The sequence below is a fragment of the Toxorhynchites rutilus genome, chromosome 2 (assembly GCF_029784135.1).
Source record: "Toxorhynchites rutilus septentrionalis strain SRP chromosome 2, ASM2978413v1, whole genome shotgun sequence".
Classification (NCBI taxonomy): domain Eukaryota; kingdom Metazoa; phylum Arthropoda; class Insecta; order Diptera; family Culicidae; genus Toxorhynchites; species Toxorhynchites rutilus.
In genome coordinates this window covers 180547256-180568081 of record NC_073745.1, presented here as the reverse complement: position 1 = coordinate 180568081, position 20826 = coordinate 180547256, and the positions used below count along the sequence as shown (strand labels likewise).

General features: G+C 41.3%; 2 protein-coding genes across 4 annotated transcripts in view; one reads left to right on the top strand and one right to left on the bottom strand.

Moving 5' to 3' along the window:
- Positions 1–8785: 8785 nt before the first annotated feature.
- On the bottom strand, positions 8786–13916 carry LOC129766465 (uncharacterized). Its single transcript, XM_055766997.1, has 3 exons — positions 11448–13916; positions 9619–10796; positions 8786–8888 (listed from the first exon to the last, which is right to left on the bottom strand). Exons 1-3 carry the CDS (start codon positions 13914–13916, stop codon positions 8786–8788), a joined length of 3750 nt encoding a protein of 1249 aa, XP_055622972.1.
- Positions 13917–18645: 4729 nt separating this feature from the next.
- The window catches only part of LOC129771477 (scavenger receptor class B member 1), a 132128-nt gene continuing 129947 nt past the window's right edge, over positions 18646–20826 (top strand). Inside the window, exons 1-2 of one of the 3 annotated variants that reach the window (XM_055775159.1) lie at positions 18646–18857; positions 18930–18997. In XM_055775159.1, coding sequence (XP_055631134.1) covers positions 18967–18997 — 31 coding nt within the window. In that variant the 5' untranslated portion in view covers positions 18646–18857; positions 18930–18966. Of the gene's footprint in view, positions 18998–20826 lie in introns of all 3 variants that reach the window. The other 2 variants (XM_055775160.1, XM_055775158.1) reach the window with 2 other exon arrangements.

The window sequence follows — 20826 nt, the reverse complement described above, 5'->3', positions numbered from 1 at the left end:
CAATGCAGAAGTCTTTGCCATTGATTTGTGTCTGGCAAGCGACAACTTCAATGCCTGTCATCAATGGGAGAGTGACTCTATAGAAGGAGTGACGTTTTTTTGATCCCCAATAGTACGCCACCAAACGAGTCATTTCGATCGAGGCGAATAATGTTGAAATCGTGGAAATTCAGCTCGGAAAGCTATCACCAATATTATTCTATTGATTAATATGATTCTATTGAAAGCTATCACCAATATTATTCTATTGATATTCGGGAAGGTCTTAATGTGTTCAGACTTAGCGTCTAATAAAAGTAACAATCAATGACAGGAGTGATACAAACGATTGTACAAGTTCATTTGATGTCGTTAGGGGTTTTCGAGACAAGAGCCTTTTTCCGGAAGAGGTCAAATGTTGTGTGTTTGGTTCTAAAGGTGGAAACAGAATGCCGCGCTATGCGTCGCGTTGCGACAATTGTGCTTTGACACTTCATTTTAAATATGAGTGTTTCCATTTAGTCGAACACAATAATGCGTTGCGTCATTAGCATCGTTGTACTAAACGCTAACTTTTGTTCTAAACTGCTTGCGCCGAATTCGCGATGACAGTGGTATGGTGTCGACGTCTGGTGGCAACTTCAAATTAGGGCCATAATTTGGGTCCCGAACTCGTTAGTGTAATCTCTATCAGATTAGAAGACACGAAGCCGGTTTTTAAATTCTAAAATTTGAATGAAAATTTTCACATCATGTTATTTGATTACTTGAAACACGTGTTTCTGACTTTCATTCAACCATATGGCTAAACAATTCCAACATTGTTGCTGAATTTTTTCATCGTAATATAGAGTTGTTTTCATAAATAATTTTCGTATGAGACTGCACCTGCAAACAAAAATGTTTTTCATTTAAATAGAATACCAGTTTGATATGGAAAAGCTAATTTCATTCATAATTTAATTTTGCAAAAAAAGGTTCATTCCGACTGCAAATCAGCTATTCTTTCACGCTCTCCTAAACTAGTAAACGAAGCTCAATATGTCGGATATGTCAATGTGTTGTTTTTAAAAACATTCAACTGATCCGTGGACACAACAAAATTTTCATACGACTTTTATTTTTTTTTTGTTTACATGACAAGTGGTGACGCGAATGCTAGATTGTGACTGCAAATCAACAGACTGCGTCAGGCGAATATTTTAGTACAAAACGCAAGCAATGACAGCTGATCGGAGGCAACGCACAACGCGGCATTCTGTTTCCACCTTAATGGTGTCGGCGTTGGTGTTTTTTCATGTGCCGAAAGAGTCTGAATAAAAAAGGTTCACCATAACCAGGTAACACATATTATTCATGTATCACAATGATCATGCTGAAAAACCAAATTGAATGCGTGATTAAATGAAGGAGACTGATGCATTCATTATCCTGTCAACTGATGTCTCGATTATAGTATGCTTAACAAAATAACATAGTAGAACATTTTTTCGATGATTACCCGCATGTACATATAGCGACAAGCCAAGTAATCCGAGTAGGCGCTGCCGTCGCCAAGCGTAGAATTTTTACGAACTGTGCGGACGTCAAAGTGTTGATAGCACCAATTACCGATACTTCTTGCTGCAAGTAGCAGAGCGTGAGTTAACGGTGGGAGGCTGGGATCACCGTCACGTGATGATTGTTGCGGGGACGTGATAGCTAGAATAACACACAAAAATGGTCAATTGAGGGCTTTGAGTTTTTGAGTTTATGATTGTTCGCTTAGTAGCGGACACGCAACCAATTAGGCTACGAAGTAGAGATGGGCAAAACAGTTCACTTTGATGAACGGTTCAGTCACTAACCGTTCATATAAGTGAATCAGTTCTTTTGAAACGTTCTTTCGCTCTTTCGTCCAGTTATATTAAGAAAAACATAGAATGTTAGCTGAAACCCAACATCAATAGACAGCTATTAATTGATATCGTTGAATTCATATTTTTGAAATTTAGTGGGGAAAGATGAGCTGCTTCTTCTTTAAAAGTCGCAAACTATATGTGAAAACATGGTTATCGGCCGACATTTGATGCGCACAAAATATGTGCAATTTTTCATATTATCTGTTTGGTCAACACATAGGTTCCATGTAAGAACATTTTTCATAATGTTCATTCAGAGAAAAAAATCAGCAGCGATCTTCACTCACAATCAATCGTACAAACAATTACGATAACTCGTACACGCAATAGGCCATGCAATGGATTGAAAGCAACGAAAAACCTTTTTGCTCAATTTGCCCTCACTAGAAGATTTCATGTTTACCTAATTCATGCATCGCCCAGCTTCCCCCAGATTTTTTTTCTGATGATCAGGAAGTATATGAATGTTTCGCGGAATTGAAAAAATACATGAAATTGAAAATATACAGCTTCGGTTTTAAAACTACGAAAATCTAATTCAATGTTTAACCCAAAATTGAGTATACATCAACAAAATAAACCCTGCGTTATATGCATTTTGCTCGTAAATAACAATATCGTTTTATTTTTCTTACAAGCATAATCGTTCTATTAATTCCGTCCAGCGCAAATCAGTTCAGCTGCACTCGTTCGTTCACAAACAATTTGCCCGCAAATACTTCGTTCTCAAACAGTTCACTCTCAATCAGTTCTTTCCCATACAGTTCATTCGCAAACGGTTCACTCTCAATTAGTTCTCTCACAAACATTTCTTTCGGAATCAGTTCGTTCACAAACCGTTCGCTCGCAATCAGTTCATGGGGAGAACTACCATTCTTTGAAAAAGAACGACCGTTCGTTCACTCTTTTCGGCGAACTAGTTCTTTCGTACCGTTCGTGAACGGTTTGCCCATCTCTACTACGAAGATCCCCCATAGATTTTTCATAGATTTCACTAATATTTATAGACATTTATTTTGGGTCAATAAATAACAAACAGCACTCAAAAATTCTCCCTACCAGAACGGGAATCGAACCCGAACCCCCGGCATGTTATATATGACGCTAACCACTCGGCGAGAATTTTTTTTCTCTCTATTATAGTGATTTTCAGCACATTTCGGCTGGTTCGTCACTTTTACTTCTTTTTTTTTGGAAGAATGTCGGGAGTGAGAATTGAACTCGTGATCTCTGCGTGAGAGGTATGGATGTTACCACTACGCCAGATCGCCTCCAGCACAGCGAGAATAGAATAGAGTAGAATAGAGAGACTCAAATAAATCTTATCAAATAAATATCTTTGGGAGCTGAGACCGACACTAATATTGTACGAGTGTTTCCCGTTAGGGGAGATGGGGGTAAGACGGACATGTTAAGGAGAACTTCAATTGTATCTTTGGAAACTCATGTTTTCAAAAATTTAAGCATGTAGAAGGGTTTCCCATCAACAGAAATTAGAAATTCATAATGCAACTATACAAATCAACCACCTGTCCATCATACCCCCACTGTACGTCTTACCCGCGGCTCCCCTAAGTGCACTTTCGCTCTCTTGTTGCGGGCTCAATGAATAAGCAGCACTACGGGGCTCAACGTGTTGAACATATCTGCCTCATCGTTGACCGCATATTTTTAATTAATTTCAATTCTGATATGCCTCTCCACAAGATGCCACAGAAACGTACACGGTTAGAAACATATTCAAATTCACTGTAAAACTTGGATCCGATTTATGGAAGTCCCACTTCATGATGAACTGTAACACATTCATTGCAATTCTATTACTGACATTATTAGAATTAATTCCAGCGGCCTTGAAATGACTACGGAGCCCTGATGTCTCTAGCAAAAGCTGCCTTTCCGAAACTTCGTAGTTTGTCAAATGGACTTTTTCAGTTCGCGGTCAGGTACTCATAATATGTATCGAGCTTGAATTGCTTCAAAAATTTCGGCTTCTTCTTTAGGCGACTTCGACCGTTCTTGTAATTCTCGATGAAAATGACCAATGCACTCCAACATTCCCTCTTCCATCGTTGGACCGGATCCGGAAGATCTTTTGCCTGGTTTACTCATTTCATCTTATCTAGCTATCTATAAGTATCTTAGGAATTCTCCTTTTAGTAGCAAATTTTTCATCAATGGATTTAATAAAACCTTTTCAATGGCCATTTCGGCTAGACTGTTCCTTTCAACAGCGAGAAGAATTACCAGTGCATTGAATCTGGTCACAACGCTACTCAGAGATGGTCCTTTGGTTGGCAAATATTCTGCGCTAGATCTACTTCATGCGGTACAACGCATCAGAAGTACACATTACACAGAAGTATTAAACCATAAACTTCTGGTAGGAGCGATCGTGCGCATGATCCAGTATTTGAGTCGCACATTACTCCAGTAGCTGTGATCACCCCATGAATTGGTTTCACAGCAGTATAATGAGCACTCCATCGAATTTGCGACAATCTTTTAACAACACGCCTATGTGGCTCAGAAAAATTTCTCAACGATCAGTTGAAGCTGCGAAAAACGTGCTCTAATAATGTTACACACTGTAGATTCTTAGCGGAATCATATTGTGCTCATAAGCTCAAAGAGTTGTCTATAACCATATGGACACGACTTTTTCGTTTTATTTTCCCATCGAAAACCTTGACTTGATCCCGACATGTCATGAAAACTAAACCCTGATCTTCCAGTTGAAGGATGTCGTTATTCAAATCTGCAGACTGCAGCTTTTCCCACTCAAAACTATAAAACTAGGAGTGGGTTATATCTGTGATATAACCGCAAGGCTAACGTGGGGCTACCATTGGCATAATAATCATTTGTTTAAAGTTGTATCTAAATCAATTCTCAATAAATGGATGAATGGATATTTTGTTTTCCCTTGAAATTGTCCGACGTTCTGTTCAAATGTATACGAAATAATATTCTTTCGTTTGAGGTCTCTTTTTGATGTTCGACACTCATATTATCAAGACAAGCTTATTAAATCCTCCATTTATCCGAAATATATTTTCCGTGATACTAACAATCATCACGGGAACACCTAGTTAACTCCCCAAATGTGTGCGAAATCATATTCTATTCCTTGTGTGCATTCACAAGCAAACGATTTTGCATGTCCGTTCATCACGGCAGTAAAAGAGAAACTGACAGAGGTTGATCAGCATCATGTATCAACCGCAGACCAATCGAGACTGGAATAAAATTTCAAGAAACTAACGTTATTTATAATGATTTTTTTCTTTTTTTTATTAAAGAGATTTTTAGGTTCATCTCTGTATTATCATCATTTAAATAGTTTGCTTTAAATTCTAATGTTTTGATTTAAATAGTTTGCATTCGAAGCAGTTTAAGCTTTGAAACAAGTGCGATATTTACCTCCCATTTTTCCTTTGTATCGAGCAAGCAGCTGTGTCTGACATCACCATTGAGAAAGACTGCTGTCTGCTAGCTGGACCGATACTGTGACTTGAATAATAATTATCTTTGCTTGAATTATAGAGACATTAACATTTCTCAGTTCATTCTCCACTAACCTTGAAAAGGCCAATTTGGAAAACTAAACTAATCTTTCGGCCATTTGAAAACTGGTCGCACCGAGCAAAGTTACATTCACGGTATGCTCCGGAATCGGATGACTGATGTCCACTTTCAGTGCGAACGGTTTATGGTGACGGTCAACATTTAGAATGGCGGTAGGGGGTTCGAACAGCTGAATGGAGAACGGATCACTGACGAGTACAAGGTCAAGAAGATTACCATTTACGTTGGCAAGATCGTTGATTTGTCTGAGCCCTGTAGACAGTAAAGACTTATCAGAGCAACCTCCTGTTCGGATGAGACATTGATCGGCAAAAATATCTTCATCAAAATTCCATGCCAGATTGGGAAAATTATGATCACCCTAGACGATAGTTGCGTCACGAGGACTGGCTTTTTCAAGTAACTTCCGCTGTTATGTCGGGACGCTTAGAAGAAAAACTTACCAACATGTCGAAAATATAGAGAACATAATCTATATCCTTATCTGTGAACATGTACAATTAGTTTGATCCGACTCATGTCTTTTAGAAGTGTTTTATAATCATTGGTGAGAAATAAAATGTTCGTGTTTAGGCGTGTTTTTATTCGCTTTCAATAAAATTCAGAAGGCGATAAAGGCGATAAAGTAACATACCACACAATTTGACTGAAAGGGTCTTGCGAGCTGGATAATGCTGGTACTTGCAGAGACGAATCTTTTGGATTTTAACGAGAAGGAGCCGACAGCGGAGGATCTGCGGATTGCGCAATGGAAGCAATAGTATACGGAAGCTTGGAATGCAACCGTCAAATGATTGGCCGAATCCCATTTGGAGTATTCTCGTCTGCAAAGAAGCACTGCACCACGTAGTCATACGTCAAAACTGGCGTTGTTCATACTCCTTCGTTCATTTATTTATAACTCATATCAATAAGTATAATCATAATCTTAATGACAACTACACTGCACTAACTCTTAATTACTAACAAGAGAATTTGTACGTGCGAAGGGAAAACGTTAAGTGAAGCGCGGGACAAACTTAAGTCGCACACGAAGCTGCAACAGTTGAGCTCATGACACATGCTTGACATCTGTAGTCGTAATGTGTGCAAGAGAACCACAGAAACCACGGGCTCTGCCATTAAATACTAATATTCATTAGTTGCAGAAATAGACAATCATCATGAAATAATATAAGATCCGCATAAAGCAGCCTTTGGTAATATTTTGTCAGGAATCATTCGACTATCCATCTTTAAGGTCGTGTATACCAGAGGACAGATAGTATGAATGCCATGACCACACAAAAAATAAAGAGCCTACCTCATTCACAAATTTCGGAAAATTCCATAGAATTACTATAGAACTCGTTTTAGCGAATAATTCGCACCGCTCGCGGATGATCGGGGTTCTACTGTAATCCAATGTTATCTACGTAAGGCAAACTTGACGATAACGGGTGTTCAATAAAAAATGAGAATTTTTTCAATACCTTTCAGTAACTCAAATAAAGAGCGTAAAATTTTCTTTCTCCAAGAAAATTGCTCTTTGGGCTCCCTAGAAACAGTAGGCGTGTTTGGTTTTGCTAGTTTGAATTTAGTCAAAGCAAAGATGGCGTCGAATCAGCACGTGCTCCGCGAACGCATTGTATGGTTCTACGAAACGCATTTCCATTTTAAGGAAGAAAATGTACCTGTCAGTAAGGTATATCGTATCCTGGGTTCCCTGAACGTAGAGCGGAAGATCGGAAGTGGTCGTCCGGTGACGATAATGACGAAGCAGAGGAAGACATCGTTAAAGAAGCTTGTTCAATTCCACCCAGAATCCTTCCAATTAAGCCGTATTCCAACGGGTGGTGGGTGGACGAACACTCGTATTGGGTGTGCGATAAAATCACACAATTCAAACGTTCAATAAATATCACGCACTTGAATTAGCACAAAACAACATATATTTTCATTTACAGGACTATTTACATTTATTTTACAGCAAAATCAAATTTGAATTATCGACGAACTACACTCAACAGACTATTCTACGGTACTATACATCTATTCTTCTACTCTACAATCTATCTCTCCTTTCTTCCTATTTTATCCACTTGACGAAAACCAAAACAAAACACCACACACATTTACGGCACTCACTGCCGTTCTCGATCGAGCGCACTCTCGTTGTTGTATTGCTGTTGTTTCCATATCTTTGTAGCTCTTATGTTTTCTGTTATTCTCTGAGCGGTTATGGTTTCATCAATCCAGGGATGTAGTGTTGGGTGGATGATAATTCTCCAACATTCTCACCCACCCTGAAATTTCCGAAATTTCTGAAATAAAAAACCTCTTCGACAGGAAAGGGAGTGGGGTGCAATGGGATTCGAAGCTATGGTTTTAATTATCACGATCCTCAATTGGTAACATGCACAGTTTTTCCACCGGACGCTTCATTATACCTGAAGATGTTTTGAGCGTCACAACTCGCACAACTCCATCGTCCCCCGGGTGAACCTCAACGATCCTCCCCATTTTCCAACGCATAGGGGGCTGGTTGTCATCCTGAATGATCACCAGTTTGCCAACTGCGATATTCACAGGTGGTTTCCATCGCTTCATTCTCCCTTGCAGCTGTGCCAAATAGTCTCTGCGCCATCTCTTCCAGAAATCCTGTAGACGTTTTTGAATCAACTGCCATTTGTTCAAACGATTACTGGGATCTGCTTCTATATTTTCTTCCGGGATCGCCTGCAGAGAAGTTCCGATCAAGAAGTGGGCAGGTGTCAATGGCTCTAAGTCGTTTGGATCCTCAGACATCTGTGTCAATGGCCTTGAATTGAGACACCCCTCTATTTGGACGAGTAGAGTGCTCATATCCTCGGGAGTCGCAACACTTTCGCCTAGAACCTTAAGCAGGTGGATTTTAGCAGATCGTACGGCGGCTTCCCACAAACCTCCGAAGTGGGGCGCACTTCTTCTTCTTCTTCTTTAATGGCACTAACGTTCCTAGAGGAACTTCGCCGTCTCAACGTAGTATTACTTGCGTCATTTTTATTAGTACTTAGTTGAGATTTCTATGCCAAATGACACGCCTTGCAATGCATTCTGAGTGGCAAGCTCTAGAATACGCGTGATCACAGTGCAAGTCGGAGGAAATTTCTTTGACGAAAAATTCCCCCAACCAGAACGGGAATCGAACCCGAACACCCGGCATGTTAGTTATGACGCTAACCACTCGGCCACGGGAGCACAAGTGGGCGCACTGGGGGGATTAAAATGCCATCGAATCCCTTGATTGGCACGTTCCTTCGAAACTCGACTATGGTGACTACTATTTTTCAATAAAATCAGGAATTCTCGTAGTTTATTTCGAGCTCCGACGAAATTAGTGCCATTGTCGGAATAAATATCCGTGCATATTCCTCTTCTTGAAATGAATCTCCGTAATGCCTGTAGAAATCGGTCGGTAGATAGGTCACTTACAAGCTCTAAGTGTACAGCCTTCGTACACATGCAAACGAAGATTGCTACATAAGCCTTCACTGCTGGTCGTCGTGGGGCTACCCTTAGGTAAAGTGGTCCAAAGTAGTCAACGCCCGTTCGTGAGAACGGACGAGATACGGTGACCCGTGCTGATGGCAGCTCTCCCATGAATTGTTGGATTGCAGACGGCTTTGCTCGGAAACACCTCTGGCAGTGATGCACAATGTAGCGAGCGAGATTCCTTCCGCCCAATGGCCAATAGCGGAGTCTTACAGCTCCTTATAGTAGTTGCGGTCCTGCATGAAGCAGCTTCTCGTGGTAGTACCTTATAATTAGTCGCGAAAAATGATGCCTAGCTGGCAAAACAACTGGGTGCTTCGTTTCTTCGGACTCCGCTGAATGCTTCAGTTGTCCTCCAACTCTTATCAACCCGTCCTCGGATATATATGGGTTGTACCATCGAAGCGGAGATTTTCGGGGAACCAATTCCCCTTTAGACAATGAAATCCATTCTAGATGAAAACATTCCTGTTGCACCCTTGAAATTAGCAGCCTTTCTGCCTCTTTCAACTCGATTGCGGAAAGAAATCTCGTGTCCTTACGAGTATTTCTTGGTTCACGAAGAAGTTTCATCAACCTCAGCCAATAAGTTGTACACCGGATTAATGCAATGAACGATCCAAACTTCCCAAAATACCAATCGTTGAATTCCACCATTTCAGAAGCAATGTTGGTTACTACTGAACGACGCTTCTCTTCCTCACCTTCTTCAACCGTAGAATTCTCTGGAAATGTTGGCCAATAATCGGGACCCTTCTCCATCCAAGCTGGTCCATGCCACCAAACCTTGTTCTCAATGATGTCCTCAGGAGATATACCCCTGGAAATGAGGTCCGCAGGATTCTCAGCTCCTGACACGTGTCTCCACTGACAGCCAACGGATATCGTTTGGATTTTCGAAACCCTGTTAGCGACAAAAACATTCCAAGTGGATGGGGATGCTGCTATCCAATGAAGGACACACGTCGAATCCGTCCAGAAAAACGATTGCGCTGCTACTCTCGTCGAATCACGAATCTTCTCGAACAGTAAAACCGCAAGAAGTGCCCCACAAAGCTCTAATCTCGGGATGGATTGGGTTTTCATCGGAGCTATCCTTGATTTGGACGACAGTAATCTGACCCTAATAGTTCCACTCGAATCCATGCTCTTTATGTAGACACATGCTCCATATGCCTTCTCGGACGCATCTAAGAAACAATGTATCTCGACGAGGATCGCATCGGGTATGATCACGCAGCGTTCAATGCGTATTTCGTTCAATAGCGATAGTTGTCGGTGATAACATCGCCAGGTCTCACCCACCGTCGAAGGGACTGGGTGATCCCAGTTCAAATTTTCGTCGTTCTCATCCTTTAACATCCACAATAATTGCATTATAATCTTGGCTCTGGTTATGACAGCACCCAAGAGACCAAGAGGGTCGAAAAGCGTGGCAATGACTGATAGAATTTTTCGCTTGGAAAGTCCTGTGCTGGTGTCCAGTATCGGAATGTTGAACTGGAACCTGAAAGTGTCGGTGTTCGTCATCCATGTTAGGCCAAGTGTCTTCACTGACGGATCTGGGTCCAAGTTGATACCCTCCACTCCACGAATCGCTAAGGAATCTTCTGCGATTCCTTCCAAAACCATCGGATGATTTGACGCCCACTTCTGGAGGTGAAAGCCACCGGAATTCATCATATTGTCGAGTTGAATCCTCAGCTCGATTGCTGACATTGCTTCATCTGTACCGGTGATGATGTCGTCCATGTATACATCCTCGCACACCGCCCTTGCTGCTAATGGAAAACGACTGCCTTCATCCATGGCTAGCTGCTTGAGAGTACGAGTAGCGAGAAATGGTGCTGGCTTAGTACCGTACGTTACTGTGCCCAACTCGTAGGTCTCCGGCTCATCGTCGGGAGAAAAACGCCACAAAATAGATTGCAGGGATTTATCCATTTTTTTTTTATCCCTTTTTGTTTATTTTTAGGCTCATTAGCATTTTAGCTGTAACAGAGCCGAATTTTAATCGTGTACATGTCACATATTTATCATATCTATAATTAGCACATTACACAGTTGCCATTTTTTTTCGGCGTTAGAGTATTCCCTTCTATACCATTGCAAATGGTACACATTTACACAGTAGCCATTTAGGCGTAAGAGTTTTCTATCTGTTCTTCCATTATCCAGTTAGACTGGACAGCGGAGGCAGTTGTTGATCCATTGTTGAGTTATTTATAGAAGAGCAGCCCGATGTTTCTTACAGAGCAGAGCAGTTGTATGGATGAATCGATCTTATTTCGACCGTGGATCGATCTCCATCGCTGATGATTGTTGCGTGGACGTAGTTATTCTGTAACAACACAAAGATGGTCAATGGGGGCCCTGAGTTTTGAACTCACGATCGATCGCTTACTAAGCGAACGCGCAACCAATGTGGCTACGGAGACCCCCCAGGGATTTATCCTTTGGACAGACGTTGATTTGCCGGAACATCTTTTCCACATCGGCAACGAGCATGATCTGTTTCGTACGGCACCGAATGATGATGGATCGTAGGTCTTCTTGGATCACTGGCCCCACCAGCAATCCATCATTCAACGATACTCCTGTTGAGGTTTTACACGAAGCATCGAAGACCACCCGTAGTTTTGTGGTAGTACTGGCTTCCTTGACTACCGGGTGATGAGGCAAATAACACCGTTGAACCTCACCAGAAACTTTTTCAACCTTACGCATATGACCGACTCGCAGATATTCCTGCATGAAAGCCAAATACTGATCCCGTAAGTTGGAATCGCGTGATAATCTTCTTTCCGTTCCCTGAAGTCGTCGTAGTGCGATTTCCTCGGATTTCCCTAGTCTGCTCAGAACGCCAACGTCCTTGGGCAAAGCCACTGTATAACGACCGTCCATTTCACGCTTTACCGTTCGCTTAAAATGTTCCTCACATTGAACTTCCTCCGGTGAATAATGATTTGTTGATCCAATCTCTTCACATTCCCAAAATCTAGCAATCAAGGACTCCAAACTTCCCGAAGCGGATATGTTGCAGTTGACCTGAATGGATTGACTTGGTACCGACAAGCCTCCACATACTACCCAGCCGAAGACTGATTCATTCAATGCTGGTAGTCTCTCACCCAACGAAATCTTTCCACCAGTTCCAAAAAATTCGAAGAAAGCTTCTATACCCAAAACGATATCCATACCCTTGGATTGGAAGAATGCAGGATCGGCCAGTTCAATGCCCTTTGGAATCGACCACCCCTTTGTATTCACCGTCAAGGTCGGAAGATTCACCGTGACTTTCGACAAAACTAGGAAATCCATGTCTCGGCAGTATTCAGAAACTCGTGACTGTACCATCGCTCGAATTCGGTGTTTGACTTGAGTCGCTGCTTGTCCTATTCCAAGGACCGATATGTCCACCCTTTCTCGGTTGACATTCATCCGCTGACTCAACCGTTCGGAAACAAAATTACTTTCGGACCCTGAGTCCAATAATGCTCGGGCGGGGAACCTCTGACCGCTATCATCCACCAATATGACAACAGCCGTAGCCAGTAACACCTGGGATGAGTACTGCTGCGCAGAACAAACCGCTTTAGTTGACACTTTTTCTGTTTGTGTTGAACTTGATGCCGATGACTTTGTTTCCTTGCTATGCTGCTGATGGTTGCCCCTTGCGACCACCGTAACTTTCGTGGAACCTTCTCTATCGATCTTGAAGCAGACCAACGTATGATGCCGACCCTTGCAAGTCCGACAGGAAAACCTTGATTTGCAATCCTTCGCCTGATGTCCTACCCTGAAGCAATTGCGGCAGAGCGAATGGGTTCTCAATAATGCGTCTCTTTCCGCTACCTCTTGACGTTGAAACACTGGACACTGATACAACGGATGATCTCCTATACATGCCACACAACGTGCTTCGGTACCTTGCACGCTGCTGTAACTTGCCTTTGTAGACGCCGGTCTTAGTTTCGAAAACTGTTGTGGTCCTCTGGAATCCACCGATTTACTGGGAAGAGATTCGAGTACTTGAACACGCTGCGGAATGAAATCCGTTAAATCAGACAGCGTGTCTTGTTCCTTAGTCGACGAGAATTCCTCCCAGCCCCTACGTGTTACTGGGTCGAGTCGTGCTGTGAGTATATGAACCAGCAATAGATCTTTGTAGTCCTCTGGTTCTACCACTTGATCCAAATTTTTCACGACCCTCTCGAATCCCTCTAGTAGTGTGTGAAGTTCGCTGACCGATTCCCTAGTCAATGTTGGAAGATGAAACAGTGCTTGAACTTGACGCTTCTGCAACTGTTTACTATTGTCAAACCGCTTCAACATCATTTCCCAGGCGATCTGATAGTTGGCCGTCGTAATTTTCAGCGGGTCTATCAGGCTCTTCGGTTCCCCCTGAAGACATCCCTTGAAGTAGTGGAACTTTTCCACTGCTGGCAACTCAGTTTTATAATGGATGAGCGAAGTGAAGAGGTCACGGAAACTCAGCCACTCATCTATATCCCCATTGAACGACGGTAGACTTATTTGAGGAAGACGCACACGATCAGCACCAAAACCAACTGACTCGTTTGTTCGGACGGACTGCTCTGGTACCAATGGACCCTGCAACCTTTTGGATTTGTCTACGAGGAATGATTTGGCTCGATAATATCTATCACTGAACTCCTGTCGTTCTTTATCGTATGATTCCTCATCCGCGAGATAATCCTCATGTGCCCTAATCTCAACTAAATTGTCACAAAACTTCTCCCACAGTTCATCAATTTTCTCTAAACGGATGTCAACATCCGTAACCGTTGACGTTTCCTCATAGTCCTCCACGAAACGCCTGATGTCGTTGAAGGAAGCCTGGACATCGTTCAACCTCGCTATGAGCAGCTTCAGCGAAGGAGCCTTCTTGGCAGCGGGTATCATTGGCGGCATGTTGTTCTCACGTTATCGGTACCGTTAGTGAAAAGGGATGAAATGTGTTGGTAGTAATCGATCAAAGTCCTAGCTCCGCTAGGCATATACCAGTGTAGTTTACCTTAAAACGTAAACGTGTTCACCAAAATAATTATGGTATGCAACAGCGCAACGTTGAATCCTTGATCGTCACAAGAAATAATGATCTTCACGCTCCGACAGGACCAAGGGTTGGGAGAAGAAGAGAGGTATGCTATGTAGTTTTCCGTAAACTAACTTAGGCGGACATATACCGTTCCAACTCACCCACAGAAACAATAGCCGCACCAATTCCAAACGATAAGTTGATTATGCTCAACAGCAGCGAATAATCAACAGCCAAATACCAATATTCTCGCAGGGATCAGTGTGTAGGAATGAGTCGAAGAGGATATATTTATTTAAAATTGTGTATTAATCTTGCCTAGCTTTGGCACATATACTGCTCTATGCACTCACCCAGGCAAAAGTATTGTTGCACTTCCTCTTCTAATCTCTCCTATCGTCTTATACTACTGTCCTCCTCAAATTAGACGTAGTGGGTGGCAGGTGTTGTTGATTTATTTTATGCTCCTCTCCAACAGCAGGTATCCACAGTCGATCAATCTTCGGTGTATCGGCTCGTACAATTCAATTCTCCAAGCTGACAGCCCTCGTCAGCGCGATCCAATTCCGTATAAAATAATGTTGGCGGGTCCAAAGTACCGAGAATAATTCGGTGTTAGTATCCAATAGTGCGCTAGCTTCGACTGGACATATATTTATTTGTTCTCACTAACCTGAGCAAAAAATAATGTTGCCAATGTCTAGCGTATTGTTCTCCTCCGATATATTGCCTTGTGTAGCTGATTCCAATGGCCGCAGTGCTATTCGATTCCTTTCCACAATAGCGATGATGATGGAAACGATCGATTCGGTGACTTCCACTAGTCAGTGCTCCAGACGGTTCCAGATCCGGTTCGAAGGACCATAAATGTTCAATTCCACCCAGAATCCTTCCAATTAAGCCGTATTCCAACGGGTGGTGGGTGGACGAACACTCGTATTGGGTGTGCGATAAAATCACACAATTCAAACGTTCAATAAATATCACGCACTTGAATTAGCACAAAACAACATATATTTTCATTTACAGGACTATTTACATTTATTTTACAGCAAAATCAAATTTGAATTATCGACGAACTACACTCAACAGACTATTCTACGGTACTATACATCTATTCTTCTACTCTACAATCTATCTCTCCTTTCTTCCTATTTTATCCACTTGACGAAAACCAAAACAAAACACCACACACATTTACGGCACTCACTGCCGTTCTCGATCGAGCGCACTCTCGTTGTTGTATTGCTGTTGTTTCCATATCTTTGTAGCTTTTATGTTTTCTGTTATTCTCTGAGCGGTTATGGTTTCATCAATCCAGGGATGTAGTGTTGGGTGGATGATAATTCTCCAACAAAGCTGTTTGACAACAAGGACGCAACCAGCCTGCGTGACGCCGGTGGGAAATATGGCTGCTCCCACGTATTGATCCATCGGACCCTCAAGATGGAAGGAATCACAGGAAGAAGACGAGGTCGCCGGAGTACACGGAGGAGCAGAATGAGACGGTTAAATCACAGTGTCGGTGGATGACCAAAAAATACCGCGGGACGTCTTTCGTTCTGGACGACGAAAGCTATTTTCCGCTGTTCAAAACGCATATTCCAGGAAATGATAATTACTACTCCAGCGACAAGTCATCCACACAGCCTGAAGTGAAATACAAGCTCAAGCATAAGTTCGAATAAAAGGTTATGTTGTACATCGCCATTTCCGACCGGGACATTTCAAAGCCTTGGTTTAAGCCGAGCGGTCTGGCAATCAACCAACAAATCTATCGAGAAGAGTGCCTCGATAAAATCCTGCTGCCGTTCCTGAACGAGCATCACGCGGATGGGAAGTACGTCTTCTGGCCGGACAAGGCGTCTTCCCATTACGCCAAGAAGACGCTGGCGTATCTTGAGGAGAAAAAGATACCGTTCGTGCCGAAAGATCGTAACCCAACAAACTTGCCCCAGTGTCGCCCAATAGAGGATTTCTTTGGCTCACTCAGTGCCCTAGTGTATAAAAACAATTTGAGTGCCAAGGACACGAAGCAACTGACTACAAGAATCCGGAATTGTATTCGGAAAATGGACGTAAGCGCCGTACAACGTTCTTGTGAGAGCATCGTAACAAAGTTGCGTCGGACAGCAGACCACGGCCCTTACTCAAACATTCACTGACATTTTTTTGAAGAAAATACATTATGTTATTAATAAAAAATACTGAAATCGATGAAAAAAAAATAATTTTTTTTATATGTGATTGAAAAAATTCTCATTTTTTATTTAACACCCGTTATCAAGTTGAATGCTTCCAACAACGATAATTGGAGCTTCAAGCCGATCCTGATTGGATTAAAAGACGTCAACTTGTGCGCGCGTCACTAAAGCCACAGATCGGAAAAGCTGTCCGATCCAAGCTTAGCTGAACCATATTCGGACCGGCGAACGGTGGTTGATTCAAGTATCGTTTTTCATCAAACTTGTAGTAGTGCTTCGAACGAGGTATTCCACACTCTTTTGAAGAACTATCCCACCCTGGAAGAGTCTGGGATTTGAATTGTGTCATTCTGAAAACGGATAGATCTTATCGGTGGACCTAATTTGTTGTAGTTAAAAACTAATTCATGTTTACTTCACCTTCACATCGCTCGCTATCAAATCATGAACCTTAATTCATTTGCAATAAGACATGTAGACATCACAGAATCGAATAGAAAGGGCAAAATTAATGGCGGTTAGTGACCATTCTATCCAGGACCCCTCGAGCCGAGACAGATGCAACAAAATCGATCGGAAGTTCAGACTAGCCAACATAAATTGAACAATAAAAATCCCAGAACAGCCTACTCTTGGTCTAACTTACTTACAAACATACTTACTCATTTGGCTGAGTGGCAACCAGCTGCCTGAATGTGTTCCGTTTCGGAACAACTTTTGTTGGTTTTGGCTCACTATTAAAGACCCAAACAGTCAATTAGCCAAGACCCAAAAAGCCATGATTCAAAGCCCAATGATTGAATTTTCTCAACATTTTCATTGATCAATCTATCGATCTACGAATTGATCTAGACACAGCAAACTTCGTAGCTTCGATCCAACATTTCGATTATCAATTCATGTAAAAAAAAAAATGAAACGCTTTGGACTACACATATCTGGCAGCTACCATACTAGAAAACAGGGAAGCCAAAACTCACGCATGGAATTAGTTCGTGAAACCGTTCTGCATTTTGATGGATTATGAGATGTATATCAAAGTCAACACCAGACATATTTCGGAGTAGGAATCTATCAGTTGCCGTAGCTGTGTACGGAGAAAAAAGCCTTGTTTGGCAAATGAACTGCAGATGTGGCAAAATAAGTTAGCATTGTATCCGCATCGGCATCGTATCTGGGACCGTCAACGAACAAATCTAGAAGGACAAATGCCACCAAAAGAGACTTTGCTGCTTCTTTAGTTCGTGCGAAGGCTCGATACTGTTTTAGACGAATTTGTCATAATGCCGTCTTCGACTGGAACAAAACCAATAGTGTTGTTTTGATACCAAAAGTATTGAACCCCCAAATACGCAGTAACCTAACTCTATTGAGAAATTAAGACCATCATGAAGGCAAATCTTCGTGATAATCTTAACACATTGCGGACCGCTCACGAGATTTCTCATGTTTCGCGTTCCGTCTGTTACGGATGGATTACGAAATAACCCGCGTTTTCTACACTTGATGGTCAAATTCTTGGTTTGCCAAGAATCTAACAAGGCCTATCGATGGCTCTCCTTCGTCTCATCCTCTTCGAAGGAAACGATCTCATTTGTGTGTGACGCCTCATAACGCCAATGTGTGAGTGTATTGTGTTGTTTGACCGTTTGACCCTTCGGAAGAAATTTCGAGTGGACAACATCATATCAAAAATAGTCGAGTGAAAATAGCTAACTTGTTCTTCATGACGCTGTAAACAAAGTGAATGATAGATCGCGCTCAGAATTTACATTAAAACTACTGACAGAAGTACAGTTTAAAAAGAAAAATGTTCAGCGGGAAGATTTCAAATTACAAATTCCCGGTATATATTTGGCAGAATATGTAGTAGTACTAAATTCACCGAAATTTTTGAAGAAAAACGGATTTGAGGGGAATTATCGATGTATTTTGTATATTGGTTTTTTTTCAAATTCAACGGCTAAAATTCTGGTATTTGATTGCCAAGTGATACGTTATACGAATAAAATTCTCAAACTACCATTTACATATACAATTTTTTCCACGTTTTTATGAAAAGCTAATGATAACTTAAAAGAAATATTCACTATGTTTCTTAGTTCCGAAAATGCACTTTTCATTGCTAAATTTACTCATTAGCATATGCATTGTTTTCCAGACGTTTTCTAAACAACACATAGAACGAAAAATTTAAATAGAGGTCACGTACATTATTAGGAAGCAACTGCAAAATCTTTCCGCCGACACGATATACGATGATGATTACTCATTTCATGATTACGATCGTGTGAGTTGGTTTCGAATCATATACTCGTTCGCGTACCACAAACTGTTGTTTATAGATATCGATATATCGGCTAGTAGCTTTCAGCTTTTGCTAAGCTAACTACCGGTCAGTTTTTCCAAGTCGGTTGAGAAGTATAGTTGTTTCGTCGGTGTATTAGAGAGCTGTTGATTTGCGATCATTTCTTGCTTTTTCGTGTGATCGATTTGTGTTTGTCCTGTATGAAAGTATGAGCAACGAATAGTGATCGTTTGTCCCTAGTCGTAGTGAAAAGTTGTTCAGTTTAACGTGCTTTTAGCATCTTCGTATGTGTATCGATCCAGGTGATAGGTGGATACAAGTAATCAAATTAATAAAGTGTTAACAACGTTTTCATTCCAATATCCCGCTCTAAGTGGGAAATATTTAGCTCTATCGGAAAAACCTAGTGAAATGTTTATTCGAGGTGGAAACCTGAAAATCTGTAAGTTTAGCTCTAACGATTTAGCTAATCGTAACTATTGCAATTGAATCAAATTTATAGTTGACACTCTACTGGATTTCTATGTTCTGCGGATATCGTCGAAGTGAACTCTATGATTTGTAAATTGTTTCTTTGTTATATACTTAACATATTAAAAAGCAAAATAATATATTTTCCTAAATAAGTGATGTATTTCATGTTCGATTCCGGACACAAATGTTCACGCGTGGGATGTCTTTCAGGATTCAAAACTAGCGTCGAATATTACTTTTGTGAGCGAGACAAATTTGAATTTCAGGTCCACAACATGTGTCTTGGTAACTGTGATGTAGTTATGTTACACATCAGAGTATTTAAAGGGCGGCGGCTTACGATTCATATCACATGTCTAACACGAATATCACCTCCTAACTTTTGATGCTCGTGATATAATAGCCGATTTCTATATTCAGCCATTCCACTGGTTCTCATATTTTCGTGAAAAGTGGTAATTCTGTTCTTTACCGCAAAACATTAGACCCGCATTTTTCTATTTTCACATTAGGGTGACCATTTCCATTTTAGAGTGGTCCGAAAAATCAACTTTTTCCCCTTTTTCCAAAAATGACATTTTTCAAAAATGCATAACTTGTGAACTACTGAACCGATTTAGATGGTCGTGATTCGCATAGCTTCGTTATCTTGAACTTCACTCGTAATGCTTTCACCAAATGATTGCCCCATCCATGTGGGTATTGCTAGCAGGATTGAAGATCCATTTGGGGGTTGTACCTGTGAAAGTTATAGGCATTTGCTCAACTTGTTCCTTTAGTAATTTATCGGTGCTATGAAAATTCACCCCGTTGTGCGAATAGACTGGTGATCCTTGGCGATAGATGAACCGCAGAATACATTTCATGCAAGAATAGCACGTAAACAGAGCTACCCAGCGTTTTCAATTGCTCTTTCCAAGCTTTACCGTCAGGGGTCCAACAAAATTCAGATCAATGTACGAAAACGGACGAGAAATAACACGATCCTTGCAGGAGGCAATAGTACCATGCTGGGATGCAATGCAATGCTTTCTTTTGTTAATGACCTAATTTCGCAACGAGTACAGTCAGCTGAATTACTAGAAAAACTAAATTTCTATGTACCTGGGCGTCAACTAAGAACGCGAAATTTGTTTCTAACCAAAATATCCAGAACAAATTATGCAAATAACGCCCCTATCAATCGCATGATGCGTATATACAACCAGCACTGCGAAATAACAATGAATAAAAAACAGCTAAAAAGAAACATGTACCGCAAAAATAATATTTAACCTAAGAAAACATTGTAACATTAGTGTAGAAGTGTGTAGTCTACATTTGTTTGACGAAATGAATAAATAAATAAATATTTTAAACTCAGCACAACTAACATGCCTTTGCTACTTTTATGACTGCTGACCCTAGTGCTCATATAAAAATTATTCGCGGAATAGTCGGGGAAGCTCAGCGCGGATAACGAAGATCGCGGATAACGCAATAAAGGACTAACAATGAGGTGCAAACACGAAAAAAGATGTTTCAGCATGAAAACTTTGTTTTATCAATACAGAAATCATTAAACTATCCATCTATAAGGTCGTGTACACCAGTGGTCGGATGATGTAGAAGCCATAACCAAAAAGAAGAAGCATGAGTCTACCATGACTAATTTTGCGAAGGCCTGTAGATTGACTATGGAATTAGCCGCTCGCGGATAATCGGGGTTCTACTGTATGTCAATACGTGATTCGTCGGTAGGATTATGGGGAAGTTCGTATCCTCCCCATCCCACCCACTCAAATCTTACTCATCCAA